The sequence below is a fragment of the Alligator sinensis genome, unplaced genomic scaffold (assembly GCF_000455745.1).
Source record: "Alligator sinensis unplaced genomic scaffold, ASM45574v1 scaffold177_1, whole genome shotgun sequence".
NCBI lineage: Eukaryota > Metazoa > Chordata > Crocodylia > Alligatoridae > Alligator > Alligator sinensis.
Genome location: NW_005842269.1, coordinates 1,385,650 through 1,401,680, shown reverse-complemented (window position 1 = coordinate 1,401,680; position 16,031 = coordinate 1,385,650). Strand labels below are relative to the sequence as shown.

General features: G+C 45.9%; 1 protein-coding gene across 1 annotated transcript in view; it reads right to left on the bottom strand.

Moving 5' to 3' along the window:
• Nucleotides 1-8,809: 8,809 nt before the first annotated feature.
• Nucleotides 8,810-16,031, bottom strand: part of DYRK4 (dual specificity tyrosine phosphorylation regulated kinase 4) — a 43,415-nt gene continuing 36,193 nt past the window's right edge. Inside the window, exons 11-15 of the mRNA XM_006027819.2 lie at nt 14,401-14,461; nt 13,415-13,544; nt 10,800-10,981; nt 10,059-10,256; nt 8,810-9,869 (exon numbers count right to left, since the gene is read on the bottom strand). Coding sequence (XP_006027881.2) covers nt 10,099-10,256; nt 10,800-10,981; nt 13,415-13,544; nt 14,401-14,461 — 531 coding nt within the window. The 3' untranslated portion in view covers nt 8,810-9,869; nt 10,059-10,098. The remainder of the gene's footprint in view (nt 9,870-10,058; nt 10,257-10,799; nt 10,982-13,414; nt 13,545-14,400; nt 14,462-16,031) is intronic.

The following is a 16,031-nucleotide window of genomic DNA, read 5'->3' as shown; positions in this document are numbered from 1 at the left end:
CGGCGCTCACCACCGGCCCGCCGGCGCGGCTGGATGGCAGCGCAGCGGTGGGCCCGGGCCAAGCTGCTGCCTTGAAAAAGACTTGCCCCCGGGAAATCCCAGCATCAGCTCGGTCATACTCTCAGCACTTGCCTTCGGGAAACATCTCGAGGCCCAACCAACTCTTCTTGCACCAACCGAGGTGGTGGTGCCGCGTGAGACCCGGAGCGGTGCTGCTCAGCCTTTTTGGACTCGAGGCCCATTTCCGTAGCTTTTGTGATCTGAGGAGCCCCCGATTTCAAAACTCGACCGATCCCTTACAACAGCCTTCTCTGCGTTTTTCGGACGCAGACCCGCTTGCAGACATGGATGACCAGGCTCCGCCCGCTTCCCCTCACCCCCGACCCGCTTCCCCCAGGCGCAGCCAGTGTGTGGGGCATGGCGGGCGCCAAGCAGCCGGCCACAGGCTGAAAGTCCCCTCTAACAGAAAACCCATTCTTAAAGCTTGTTGATCTGTTTAAAGTGTGTTCAGGACCCTTTCATATAGTCTTGTGTTTCGCAGGTTGAGAAACCCTGCCTTATAAGACTTACCTTCTTGCAGAGGGGCTGGGATCTGCCAGGCAGGGACGAGCCTCAGCTTGTCCGTATCTGTTTAGCTAATCTGTTTTATCTGCTCACACTTCGCTTGTCCAACTGGAGGCATCCCCCCCTCCCGATTTTTGTTGCACTCCCCTGGGCTCTCTCCAGTTTGTCCACATCCTTTCTGTAGCGGGGGGCCCAAAACTGAACACAGGACTCCAGATGTGGCCTCACCGGTGCTGAATAGAGGGGAATAATCACTTCCCTTGACCTACTGGCCACACACCTAGCAATGAAGCCCACTATGCCTTTTGCCTTCTTTGCAACAATGGCTCACTGTTGCCTCATATTCAGCTTACTGTCCACTGTAACCCCCAGATCGTTTTCTGCAGAGCTGCTGCCCCACCAGTCAGCCCCCAGCCTGTACTGGTGCATGGGATTGTTCTGTCCTAAGTGCAGGACTTTGCAATTGTCCTGGCTGAACCTCATGAGATTTCTTTTGCCCCAATCCTCCAACTTGTCTAGGTCACGTTGAATCTTAGCCCTACCCTCCAGCTTGTCTACTACTTCCCCTAGCTTGGTGTCATCTGCAAACTTGCTGAGGGTGCACTCTATGCCATCTTCCAACTTGTTGATGAAGACATTGAAAAAACCGGCCTCCAGACTGACCCCTGGGACACTCCACTTGATACCAGCTGCCAACTAGACATCAAGCCATTGATTACTACTCTGAGCCCGATGCTCCAGCAAGTTACTCCTTGTTGTGGCAGCCCAGCCCCTTCCCTACCATCTGCCCCGAGGTACACGGGCCAAACAAAATGTCTGTGTGTGCCATGCTCTGGCACCTGTGCCTACCCCTGGGCTAACGTAAAAAGGGTGCATAAAAACTGTATAAAGCAAGAACCAAGCATAGGGGGTGCATGGGAATGCAGATCTGTAATGATCAACAGTATCTCCATACCTTGCCTCTGAGTACATAAACTGAAAGGGCCATTTTTTCCTCAACATAAGCACATGCTGGCAGATCACCAAAGGGGTTTCACTAACATAAACATTGGATGGTCAAGGAAAGTGTGTGATGCTTGCACCTTTGGGACCAGAGGTCTTTTTTTTCACAACCTGTACATGTGTACTGATGGGGTTGAAATGCCCAGAATAATTCTGAGGGAAGCAAGCCACTTCTTTGAAGCTTTGGTTCATGAAACCAGCCACTGGACAATAGGACAATGAGAAAGAAGGATTCAGTTACCATTTAACCAGGTCCAGGATTACTGTCGAATGTGCTATCCTTGACTTAAAAGACTTACAATGTCTTGTGACTAGTCTAGGTCTCAGTGAGTCAGCTTCTCTTGTTGTTACTGCTGCATACTTTGTGTTGCATATTTGTGAAGCAAATGGGGGAAGCTTTGCTAGCAGGGAGGCAAGAGGAAGTATCTGCTGAACTTGAATTATTAGGTATAAGAGCTGTTACTAAAATCTGCCCGGGAGCTTTCTACTGAGAGAGGCCTTCTGAGATCACTTTAGTGTTGTGTCTTGAAGTGCATGTTTATTGTATGTTGAGGTTTTTTTCTATTGAATATTTGTAAAAGACTGAATAATGGAATGTGCACTGTTACTGTAAAAGCATCTCAGGTGGAATAAGGGGATGCAAGCTGTTACTGTAAGAGCATCAAAGATAACATTTTTATGTTACACACAATGACTGTGTTCTCAGCAGTCCTGTGCAGATGTGAAGCCTGGACTCTAACAACAGCACTACAACACATTAAGCCTCTGAATTTAGATGTCTCAGAAGAATTCTACAGATCCCATATAACAGACATACAGACTAATAATTCTATTAGAGAAGCAGTAACTGGAATAATTGGATCTTATGAGCTTCTAATACTAGAAGTAAAAAGACAGAAGCTGAAATAGTTTGGCTATGTGTCCAAAACACTGGACCTCACAAACATAGTAGAGCAGTGAATGGTGAAAAGGAAAACGAAAAGAGGCTGTTCAGAGACAATGGGTGTGTATACACGTGTGCCTGACTGCACAATTGTTACTGTGCAGTCAGTTAGTATTTACTTTAGTGCAGATCTGGTGGCTCATGGGTTGTTTCTAACTCTACTGCACAGTAGCGTCAGCATCATGATTCATGCCCACCGATGCTGCGTCACCATAGTGAAGAGTTACATTGCTGTATCTCATCACTAGTGACACAGCATCTCATGTAGACAAGCCCAATGTGATGCAAAAATATTATCACATGGACAGGAAAAATCACAGGTGGAATGTGTCCAAGTTGCTAAAGCCATTTGGAAGTGGAGACAGATTATGATGACTGTATCTCAAGATGGCATCCCTACAAGTGTGTTGGTCATGAGGTCAAGGAGGAAGGAAGCTACTGAGATATAGTCTTGATATATGCTATTTCACAGTAAATGAAATTTAGGCATTGTAATAAAGAGTACAATGAAATCATTCCATGCAAAGACAGACAGTAACTGCAGCCTGTGCGCAGAAAAACATGAAAAATACACTCAAAGCATTTGGTCAGTGTGAAAAAAATTTTTTTTTTTAATTAAGTGATTTCAGAACTATTGCATCATCGTTAAGGAAAGTGCAAGCTTTGCATGGAGCCTGTAATACCCATGGTTTATGTATTTGGAGTCCGTGCCTAGCTTGTTTTCCACAGACATGGAAAGGAATAAATAAGAGTGTTAGTTCTACCAGCGCTTTTCTGTAGGGCAGGGGTGCTCAACCTCTGGCTCATGGGCCAAATGTGTCCTGCAGAGCCATCACGTCTGGCCCATGGGACTCCCTATGGGGCTCCTCACAGGCCAGGAAATTTGGTGGTGGTGGGGAGTGGTGGCCACTAATATGGCCACCCTCCCCTTTGCCAAATTCCCAATCCCCAAGCCCTCTATGCCCAGTTGGGGCAAGACTACAACCCTTCCTTGGGTCAGGCCACCCCCACCTGCTTCTGGATTGGGGCCTGGCCACACCCCCTTCCCTCCCATTGGGACTTACTTGGCATCTGGCCATGCTCTCCCTACCCCCCAGGGACAGGTCACACCTGCTTCTTTTTGGGCAGGGCCATGTCCCCTTCCCCCATAGGATTGGGTTGAGACTTGGCCAGGCCCCCTTCCCCCTCCACAGGGCCAGGTCAAGCTCCTTTCCCCTTCAGGGCTGCAGTGGGGCCAGCCTACCCTCCCCATCTGATTAGATGGTGCCCGTTCAGGTGCTGGATTGGGAATACCAGCTGGATCTGGCCTGCAGATGGACTGGGCACTGCCAATCCAGTCTCCAGGCAAAAAGGTTGAGCACCACTGCTTTAGAGGGGTGTTAAATTGCTCCTCAAACAAAGCATTGCTATGTGAACCACAGGAAGGATTCTTATGGCATTTCTGCCCATACTAGTCTGCTAGATCTCCTAATTCTTTCTGTTGGCAGCCTCTGTGGAGTGAATACAACATGTCATCATCTGTGTGCTTCCTTGGTTTCCTGACCTGGCTCAGTCCTTTAGCAGGAGGGTTGTGGGATGAGGAGATTCAGGATATCTTTTCCCAATCTAGGCAGGTCTCTTCAGCTTTATACTTTATCTGTCAGCTTGAAAAGCCAAGCTAGCACAGTATTTTTAAAACAAAATGGAGTTCAGTGAGGGGCTGGACCTTCTGGTCACTGACCTCTGTTTAGCAGAGTTCAAAATTATAACTGGAGGAGTCACAATTGCAAGAACACGCTTATAGTGGGATTGTGGATGGAGGGTTGTTGAGACAAGTAACACAGTGTCTACACTGGCTTTCCAGGTGGAAGGCTTATGACATCCAAGAGGTAGTGGTACCAAGCAGACTGAAGAGTTGGGTTTACCAGCTTACATCAAATGTGTGTGTGGGCACATGCAAACCTATAGTGACAGATGTTAATAAAACTTTGTAGGGAAGACCAAATGTACAATCAAATGTCTAATTGTGCTGAAGCTTGAAGTGAAATTTCATAGAAGCTGGTGGACATAATTACTGCCCTTCATTCAGGAAACAGCATTAAGCTCCTTTATAAACCACAGGACCACATGCTAAGAAGTGGTCATGAATAAAACCTGCGTGGCAAAGGAGGTTGGGGGGGGGGGTGTTACTGGGAGGTATCACTGGAGGCTGAATGCAAAATGGGAGATGCGGTACTGTTTGGTGAGAGAAAGAGAAAACAGACAACACACAACAGAAGCAGAGAACAAAGCCTTACAGGCTGCCAGAGAAGCACTTATAGCCTGACCGTGAGCAGAAATCAAGAGAGAGAGAGCTTTTGGGGAGAGTGCTGGCTGGAAGAAAAAACAATCGTGACTCAGATCCCACAGTTAGTGTCGAGGGACAGCAGCAAAACAAACCATCTCTGTACTTATAAACCAAGTGGATTTGGTCTAGAGTCAATGAGATACAATAAGCATGAAACCATAATTAATGGTTATGCCATTTATTAGAAATGCATTACAAATCTAAACTTGTGCTTCAATGCTCTACATAGTAGATCTTAATCTGTGTTTCACCAAAGCTCAAAGTGAATTGATGTAGCTGCTCTTTGCATCTGTTTTGCTTCAGGACTCAAAATGTCCATATGTTATTTAATACATTATGGAGGTTGCATGATATTTCTGTTTTTCACAGTAGATAAAATAGATATAATAGAAAGCCATATTAGGGACACATCAATACAAATAATCTCCAACAAAGTATAAATCAGGGCAGAATAGCATTTTTGTTATACATAATGCTTAGCACTTTACACATTCAATGTTCTTGACAAACATTAAATTATTAGTTCTTACAATGTCCAAGTGATGTTCATACATGTATCACAGTATGAACATTTTTGAACGACTATCTAGCAGTTTATAGTTCCTGTCATGTTGCCATTGGAAATTATTGGAAATCTTCAGTTGCTCAGTCTGTACAGTCAGTTTCTTTGACTTCTCTGCAAAGCCAATTTGAAAGCGCTACCACCTTCTTGGCTCAAAGTAACAAAGGTTTGACATGAAGGACAACTGACAAAAGACTTCTCATATCCTGGCATCAGTTACTACCTATGACTTAGCATTAGAAGTGGTTCACATCCCTGTTCCATGACAGAGATCACTGTACTCTCAGCTCACAAACTTTATTCTCTGCAAAATTTTTCTTGTATAAGAGAAAAACGAGAATAAAGTATGAAGTACAGAAAAAAGTAATTCTGAGAAGGCTTTTTTCCCAGATTCCTCACACTTTGTTCTTAGGTTTTTGATCTGCATTGTGTCAGGGGGGCAGTAACTAACCTCATATTTCCTTCCAGGTAAGGACTGATGGATTTAACACTGGTGAAGTCTGCACCTAAAATGACTAAGGCACTGTTTTCTAGTTCAAGGCTGAACCTTGTTCTAGCACTGCTTGCCCCTGCTGACTCAGGGTACTAGATTCTTGTTATAGAAATCCTCCCAGGGTTGCACATTGCTCAGTAAGTAGACTTAGGCTGTAAACAGAAGTCTCATTTGACCCAGATTAAAACTGGAGAGTACAGACATCACTCTTGCAAGTTGCACTGCTGTTCTGTCACCAGTAAACAGCCAGCGAGAGCACACAGACTAAAAGGCTTGCCCCAGGAATAAACCTCAGTAACCTTGCAGATGTACAAGAGGCTGTTCCAGGAAAAAGTATTAGTGCATTTTATACAGCATACTTCAGAGAGCCTTAAAGCAGGATAATGGACATTTATGTGTTTATGATCCCAGGACAAAAGACTTTCTCCTGAGACAAGTGCGAAATCTGTTCATTCATACCCCAGTAGCCTGGCTACATATTTTTTTTCTTGAGGGGTGTAGGCAGAGTAGAGAGACATGATAGTAAACAGAGATTCCAAAGAGTTGCAATAAAAATTCTCTCAAAATTCAACATGGGTAACTAGTTTCAACACTAGATGGCAAGAGAGCTCTGAATGGGTATCTAAGCAACACTGTAAAGACAACATCCTGTAAAGCTCTGCTCCTTGATTGGGTCATTTATATTTACAATTTAGTATTTTAAGAATGTTACATTAATTACATAACACTCCAACTAGCAACTTTAAATAAATTACAAAAAACAACAAACAAACACAACCCCCAAACAAACAAACAACCAATTAAGACCAAGCAGAAAAGGAAAACAAGAGATACAGGGATCAGAAACCCTGAGAGTGACCTGACATATAACTTTGTGCATGACATGTAAAAAACCTCCTAGGGATGTTGTAGAATTTAGGATCTGCAAAAAGCTTTTGGTTCTTGAAATACCAGGTGCTACAGAAGAAGTACTGCTACTATTATTTATGGACAACAGTTTCTATAATGTGATTTCAGAGAGAAAGTAAAATATTAAAATGACAAGAATAATGTACATTTATTCCAACAGGGAAAAAAAGGCTGAATTAGGTCACTCAGTTATGCCTTCTGCTTACAGCAGTCTGTCACTTGCTGTTTGCAGATGAAATGAGCAGAGCAGTGATCACAGGACTGGTCCTGATTTCAGAGACACCTTTCTTTGCACAAAGAGCAGGATGGCTACAAGTGCAGGGAAGGTACTTGAAGAGAAGATCTGTCTGTCTAGGCCAGTGATTCTCCATCAGGGTGCCATGACACCCTGGGGTGCTGTGAGATCCCTTTAAGGGTGCTGTGGAGTGCCACTCCATATTAGCATGGTTAGGTATGTAAGGACATCAGCTTCCATGGTACAGACCTAATATGGTGACTGGGAAATAGATTGTTTAAAGCAGGCATATCAAATGTGTTTCCGTTCTGAGCAAGATCTGGACAATGGGACTCCATGTGGGCCGCATCCAAATTGTGAGAAGCCTTGCAGGGTGGATCCAAACCCACCTGTACCAGTGGGGTGAACAGCATTAGGAAGCTGTGGGGGTTAAGACAGCTGTCACTTGCCCCACCATGGCCAAAATACATCCCCACTGGGGCTCTGCACCTCAGATTTTGGCTGCAGGCCCTACTCCTGAGTTCTGGCTGCTGAGTTTCTCTCTCTCCATCTGTAACTGATCTTCATAACTTGCTGAACCTTGCTCTTAACACACACATTTTAAAGACGTATTTCTAATATGAATATTTGGTTCCTTTTCCTGCTTAATAGGCATCAATAATGGCAGTTATTCTGTGCTATGTTGTTTGTTTGTTTCTTGCCCACTATTTTCACCTGCAAACAGCCTTTGTATGTCTATGACCTGCAACACTATTTGACCACTCTCAGCAACTTCATTCAGTCCCCTGGAAGGGTGAAACTCCTTCCTCTCTGCAGAACACCGAAGTTTCAATGTAACACTGAAAAACAGACTATCACCCTGATGTGATGACCCATTTCTTGTAAAAGGCTTACCCTGTCCTACTGCCTGTCTGAGGTCAACATTATGTTTGCACTGCATGTCTTGGAAGACCCAGGCTTCTGAAGTCACTGTTATGGGTTATTTCTATATGCCATAGGACAACTCACCTGGTCCGGGGCCTCTGTAGACTCATGGATACAGTCACTGCTCTATTCTGTAAAACAGCTTTGTGACATCACTGGTATGATCATTCCTGTGTCCAGCACTACTTTTTTGCTTGCCTGTGAGAGGCTGCTGGTATGGTAAATAATAGCACACTGTAACAGGTATCCACTCTGGGCCGACCTTAATGTGTCCCGCGCACCTGTTCCTGGGGCAACCCCCCGCCTACTCGCCTGCCATGCCTTATTGATAATTGATTAATAGGTATTAATTAGCAGGAGGCTGCCCTTGTACTGCCCCGCTGCCAGGGGGCGCTACCTGCGGCTCCGTTTCCTCCCCTACACTGCAGTCCACACCTTGCCAATGGAATTGCCGTTGTCTCAATTCTATCACTGTTTGGCCCCTTCCTGTTCTCCCTGGGCCTTCCCTCTCGGTGCCCACACTTGGGCTTCCCAATAATGCTGCCCCCTATCTGGGGCTCACAGTGCCCAACTTGGGCTCCTCAATAATGCTGCCCCCTTTCTGGGGCTCCCTGTGCCCACACTTGGGCTTCCTAATAATGCTGCCCCCTTTCTGGGGCTCACCGTGCCCACACTTGGGCTTCCTAATAATGCTTCTCTCTGGGGCTGGGGTCTATGTACCCCGTACGCTGTGCCCCTACTGGCGCTGGGGTCCCCACGCTACTGTGGGTCCCCTATGAGGCCTCCTCCAACCCCTAATAGCCTCACCCAAACCACCGGTGTAACAAACAACAAAACACAAGCCCCTGGGCTGTAACATAAATTAAAGCTGCCTGGCTAAAACAATAGTCTGGCCTACCAGGGAACACTCCTTCCCTCAGCAGTGTCAAAGCGCTGCTCCTGTAGTCAGGCCTCACCCTTCTTCCCTGAGAGAGTTCCTTCCCCTTGGGCCGCTGGCAGGGAACTGCCTCTGGCCTCCGGTCTCTGCTTTATATAGGAGCCAGGCCCTGCCCCTTTCAGTCAGCTGACCTCCTGGTTGCTCCGGCAACCCACAGCTGGGCTCCTTAGTCACTGCTAGGGCTCCCTCCCTAGCAGTTTCCCCTCTTCAGGAGCAGGGCACCTCAGGGCTCTGTGACACACACAAAGGTCTTCATTTGGCTTAGATCCACTGTGAGATCATCAATATGGTAACAATACAGCAGGATCTATGGATTGCAATTAGGGGTGAGAGTTTTACTGTGCTGGTTGTTCTACACACACGTGGTAAAACATTGGTCCTTTGTCCAAAGTGCTTACTGTCTAGATCTAAGTTAATGACTGTGATTGGCAGTCATACAGATCTGATTCTGTAGCGAATTAAGTCAAATTCCTGTTGCAGGTTAATTCACTAGAATGCTGACCCTATCTCATTCACAATTTTGGTTTCATATCAAAGGGTCTCTGCAGAAGGGCACGCAGAGCACCAGAGCTAAACATTCTTCCCTGCTGTTGCTGTGTACAAATCCCTGATCTGCACCTCACTATAAAATTTAATCTGAGTTTCTAATTCTGTTAAGGTACTATCAGTGACTCCTCTCTGACTCATCCCTCGCAGACAGGGAGACAGTATGGATCTGATTTCTCTTCTGACCTTTTATATACACTAATGTCAATTCACTAACACATTGTTCAGTTACTCCTGATTGATTAACTGAGATGTAAAAAAAAAAGTAAGATTCAGATTCTGTGATTTAAATGAACATTTTAGGATTTAGCCACGGGAAGTTAAAGGAATTCTTGAATGCAGGTGTCCAGTGTCATATCAAGAATAAGTCACTCTCCATTGCTATAGTTGCCTTCTTATTAAAAATATTGCTGCTGGTTGTGAAGAATCTGTAATCACAACAAGAATATTGGTAAAGGGAAAGGATGTTTTCCACATGCATTCTGTTTTGGTTACCTGGGCTATTCTATATTAAAATGCGCATTAAAAATGTCTACAAATGTATCTACCCATCTGTGGACAGTTATAACTTAAAATACAGTTGTAACTGAGTACAGTGTTAAGTAGTTCAAACATACCATGTATGGAAACTGGACCAGTCACTGCTTATGCTGAACATTACTTAATCGGTGGCAAAACTACAGCATTTTTCTGAAGAACTGTTTCACTGTTGTGTTCTGCCTGGTCTCTCTTGACAGTTTTTTCTGCTGGGTTTTCTGCTTCTTTTTCTGGAATAGTTTGTTCATTTGTGTTCCGCTCTTGGTTTTCTATTGTGTCTGAGGGAGATATGATGGGAGTTAGTCTTGCATTTGCAGAAGCAGACTTTTCTGTCAGTTAATAGTTCACTTTGCCAAGAGGGTCATGAAAGTTGTTTTCTTCTGGGAAAATTACAGTAAAATTATAGTATGATACTGCAGTTAAATATGTAAGTTCTGTAAACCTTCAATGAATCAATCAGTTATTTCTCCAGGATTTCAGAAGAACCATCAACCCAAAAGCAGTTTTTATGCACTTAAAATGGAAATGCATTGTGACAGGATTGGTGTCTGAGACAAAGGCTGTTTTTAAGTGAACCTATGAAACTTTTTATTATTTACTCTGCTGGCTACAAATAAACCTTAGGACCTTTTATTTCTCCAGAAGCAAGAGGTGCAAGTGGGTGTGGGTATGGCCAACCCTAGAGATCGGTTTGTTTTACTTCAGCCACTAGTTTTACCAGAGCCATTGTCTGAACATTAAAGAATAGAGAAATTATGATGACCATGATGAATATTATTAAGTATATACAGAAAGAAGTTAAAATATTAAGAAAACTGTACCTTCTTGTCCAGTTAGTGCATATGTATGTACATTCTCTTTTTTCTTCTCTGGGGTTAGAAAGGAGCTGTCACTTACTCCCCTTGTAGTCTGGGGTTTTGGTCTGGGTTTCTGTGTTTTTGGTTCTTGGATCCACTCATGCTGCATTGCTTCATCTGGAGTCATGCGTTGTGCAGGTTCCCACCTTACATATTGGTGTCAAATAATTAGGTAACAGTAATTGTTATTCTTTTTATAACAGTATGAAAATCCTGCCATGAGGGCACTTTTCACAGTCAAAACAAGAGGAAATCTGTGTGATTGTAGTCACATTGCCATTTATTTCACTCTTTTGCTTCCTTTCAACTTGCCTGAGTTACTGTGCAGTGACAAAGGGCCCATTTTTTTCACAAATATGCACATGAAGCTTCTAGTATTAACCAGGAGGAGGTTTATTGTCTATTTATATCTGAGATGCTTAAAATCTTAAGAATGTTGATCTTCATTTTCAGAAGTGGTGTGATAACTGAGGTGCTGACAATCAGACAGACGCCTCTGGCCACTGATGCCACTGCAGTAGCCACCAGGAGACCTGTTCGGTTTCCCCAGCTTCCAGCAGCTCCTTGTCATGTCTGTGCTGCCGCACCTCCTCTAAGCAGCAGGTGGGAAGCTGCAGCTGGGTGGGACCATGGGCCTGGGGCTGGCAGGAGTAAAGAGCCTGGGGCCTGCATCCAGTGGGGTGGCAGGAGTATGGAGCTTAGGTGATCAAGGTGTGGGTGTGTGGGGTTCGTGGGGTAAGGAACATGGGGACCCCCCACATACATGGCCCCATGGCACACAGCCCCCACTGCTGACAACAGAAGCAGGCGGCAGGCCTTTGGGATGCTCACAGCTCATGCAGGTGCAGCCACGTGGTGGCATGGGGCTCCCTGCAGCTCATGTACTGCTCCCAGGGCTTGTACGCCACCAGGGGGAAACCCCACTTAGCCACACTCCCTGCCACCACATGCAGCTTCTGGGACTCCACTGGAAGTGGTGGGGAGACCTGGACCTTCCTCCCAGTGGAGCCCCAGGAGCTGCACATGGTGGGAGGGAGTTGGGAAGGCAGTCAGCTCCATTATTTTTGGCTTCCCCCCAGGTGACATGCAAGTCCAAGAAGCTGCATGTGGGCCCTGCACAACAGAGGTGGGCAGGCCTGGCTCCTCTCCTTGCCACCACATGCAGCTCCTGAAACTGGTTGGAGCTACACATCGCTGGGCAGCTGCGCCTGTGCAGGCCATAAGCACCCCAAAGGCTCGTTGCTTGCTGCTGCTACCACCAGTGGCAGGGATTGTGCGCCATTCCACTTCAACATTATTCTTTTAATATTTAATTTGTTCAGAAAACCAGAAATAAACAAGTATTTACAGTGCACAGAAATATTAACAAGAGCTGCTTCTTGTGAAAAGGAGAGAGAAAGATTTTTTTCTTTAAACACATCACACTCCAAAACAATGCAGCTGCAAAGACAGCTGCAGGAAAAGCAGCCTTCAAGCAGTCTAGTAAAAAGCTGGTGAGTACTGATCAGATACTAAGTTAATACAGAGCTTAGTTAGTGAAAATGCCGTGGGTTTTGATTCTTTTGTCATTTACACAAATATAAAGCAGGAGTAATTCCACAGTGCCCAGTTTACACCTAAGAGGGAGCACAATCTGGTTAATTGTCCACAGTGCCTTTACAAAATTCTAACTATACTCAAGGTAGTTATTTTGACAGGCAAGTAAAATACTACTATTTTATGTATTAACAGGTGAATGCATTTTGTGCCCAGCTCATAAAGTTTCAGAACACTGTTTTTAAAGAAGAACGATGATTTGTACATTGCAGTGCTTTCTCTATTGGCTTTTTCCGTAACACAACATGGAAACCATAGGCCAGAAGGGCACATCGATGCCCAGTACAGTGCCTATTGTAGTAAATGGAAAGGCTATCATGCACTGCCCTGAGAGGGTTTTTTGATAGAAACGAAAAACTCTGATCTTGGGTGGTGCACAGGGTGATTTCCTGAATCCGCACAGACTTCCTGTGTAGGGTTAATTTGCTCCCACCTCGCCATCACTCCTGCCATTGCTGCTGCTACCGGGGTCTTTGGGCTTCCCCTCCATTATCCAATTTCTGCTTGTGTGGTAGGGGTCACCAGTAGAGTTACCAGTGGTGCAGCAGGGGGTTTGCACAGGGTGTGGCTGAGGGAGGCCTGCAGGTTCAGCCCTTGGCTACTCTAAAGTTGGACAGCTCTGACCTAGATCTTTCTATGTACCAGTTTCCCCTTGCTAAACAATAGGAATAATTATACTTTCCTGGCTGAAGTCATAAACTTTTGTAAGGAAATCAAATTCCACAAGGATAATCCCATAAAAATTAGGACCCTTCCTTTTCTGTGTCCTTGTGACAAGGTATTTAGTAGAGTTTGCAGATTTCATTAGAATCTGATAGGCAGCGCCATAAGCACTTCTGCTACAGCCTTGAACTTGTGACCTGACATTTATGCATCTTAGCACCTGCGCCACCCCAGCCCCCAATATTAGGATTAAAATACTAAAAAAGAAAGGCATAAGAAAACAAAACACAGACATAAAAGCAATAGTAAAACTAACTCACCTTAGGCATCTTTTCAGAAAATCCAGAAAAATGCCATCGTGGGTTTTCAACACTGTACTTAGATCCTTGGAATCTGGATATCTCTTTTTCCCCCTGCTGTTAGTGATAGTTCTAGGAAAACCTCTGGAGTCTTTAAAAATAAAATATGGCTTTTCAGTCCTGTGATGAGTCCTGCACACAACCCTCTGAGAAGAATAGAAGGTTTTTTTTATATAACACCCATCCCACTAGCACAAAGTTTTCCCTGCTGGGTGGATGGCTCGTCTTGCAGAACCATTTCAAATTACACAGGTTAAATGCTGCAGTGTTATTGATGGAGTTGTGTGATATTCAAGTCAAATTATAATAATTTCTAGTCAGGTGCACATAGGATTCATTTGTTCCTGAGTGCCACTCTACCTTTCATGCTCAGAACAATGAAAACATGTGTTTTTTTTTAATGGGAAAATGAATACACAGATTTCCCAGACCCCCTCCCATCATCTTTGCCTTGAGATATCCTTAAAGAATTGACAGCACATGACCAGGTTTTCCTATAGACCTCGTATTACGTAAATGTTCCTCAAAGCAGTGGTCAGGTAAGTTAGAAGAATCTGAGGTTCCTTTAATTCAGGGCTGCCTGACTGGGGGCCTACAGGAATTAATTGCAGCCTCTGGGCTTCCCCTCCCTCCTCTAGCTTCCATTTCCAGCTGCCACTGCAGGGGGTGGGCAAGGGTGGCGCAGTGTAGCACAGCCCACAGCACTGGGGGATCCCATGGCTGGGGATGATGAGGCCGGTGCACATGTGATGCAGCATGTGGCTAGCGTGCTCATGCTGGTACAGCCTGTCTGGTGCACAGGTACAGCTCACAGTGCAGCCAGCTGCTTAGAAGTTGGACAGGCTGTGTTCTAACTCCCATTCTCCATATAAGCATAAAAGGCAACAGCAGACTTCACTAGCATTGTCAGCAAAACACAAGAAAATAAGACAATCATAGGTATTTACCAAAGAATGTTCGCCTTCTTGATGCAGTCTGAACAAAATCAGCCGGTGGAAGACCCAGTACCTTTAAGACACAACATTAAGAGAAGGGGTAAGTCACTGTTTCATGAGCCGTGGCTAGGGAGGTGCTGTTCCTGCTCCAGTTTAAAAGGCAGCCCCCACTGGGGCAAGTCACAGTAACATGTCTACTCAATTTACAATGCTCTTTCCCAGTCCTGAGGCTTACACTCAGGGGGCACATCTACATGAAACACTATGTCTACGGTGACGTAGAACTGGTGGGCACAAACCATGATGCCGCTGCCACTGCTCAGTAGCGATGAGCTACCGCGCAGTAGGGTTGGAAACAACCTGCGCGGTACCAGGACTGCGTGCGCAGTACTGGCAGTTACTTCTGCTAAAGCAAGTAGTAAATGACTGTGCAGTAACAACCGTGCAGTTGAGTGCACATATAGACACGCCCAGGGACTCTCAGGAATATTATTCCGGCTGACTGCAGATGCGATCAGAGGCGGGAGACACAAACTGTCCCTGGGAAAACTGTGAACATATTAATTAGGAATTGTATGGACTGGGGCCTTGAAATGGTTTAGAAATCAGAGATGTAGACACTGTCTAGTACTGGGCAACAGCATGACTTGTTCTTATTTGTCAGCCAATCTAGATGACTAACTGCAGCACATTGGGCATGTGTACAAGTTCATTAATATGCCATAATTATTAGGGCTGTGCAAAACAGCAGTGTTCCGCTTTGACTTCTGTTTCACGGAACAGTGTTTCATTTCGAGTTTCATTTTGTTTTGAAAGCACTGTTCCATTTCGTTTCATTGAAACAGTTTCACTGTTTTGATGCTGTTTCGATGTTTCACCCATAGGCTATAATGGGAAAGCACAAAACAGCCTATAACTTCCCCACCAGGCTCAGTTCCTCAGGGCTGTAGGCCATTGGGAGCTGAGCCTGGTGATGGGAGGCACTTCCTTCTACCAGGCTCAGTTCCCCAGCACGGCAAGCCAATGGGAGCTGAGCCCAGTGGTGGGAGGTGCTACCCCCCCTCAGTTTCCCAGCACTGGGACTGGAGCAGAGGCAGATTGCCTCCCGGACAGGTTTGCAGGGCCGGGAGCGGGGCCCCCTTGCCTGTGCTTCTATCGCCCAGGGCTGGACAGTGGCAGGAGACCTCAGTGCCATGGGTCCTGGCCCATTGGAGGGGCTTGACACAGGCACCTGGGCCAGGCGAGACCATGGGTGGCTGCAGAGGCTGCTGTTCACCCACGAGCCCTGCTGGCCTGGCCACCAGCCTGGTCCCTGCTTTGTCCAAACTTCCCAGCCCTCTGCTGGGGGGAGACACCTTCACACTGGAGCTGGGAGGAGACGGTTCCAGAGCAGGGTGAAAGAAGGCAGAGGAGAGACCCCCGATCTGCTGGAGGAGAGGAGCAGAGAGACCGCTGAGGGTTGCGTGCTCCCCCACTCCCCTGCTGGGAGCTGAACCCAGTGGCAGGAGGTGCTTCCCCACACTGGGCTCAGCTCCCAGCAGCTTACAGTGCTGGGTAACTGAGCCCGGTAGGGGGAAGCACCCATCACCACTGGGCTCACCTCTGAGCAACTGGCAGCTCTGGGGAACTAAGCCTGGTGGGGG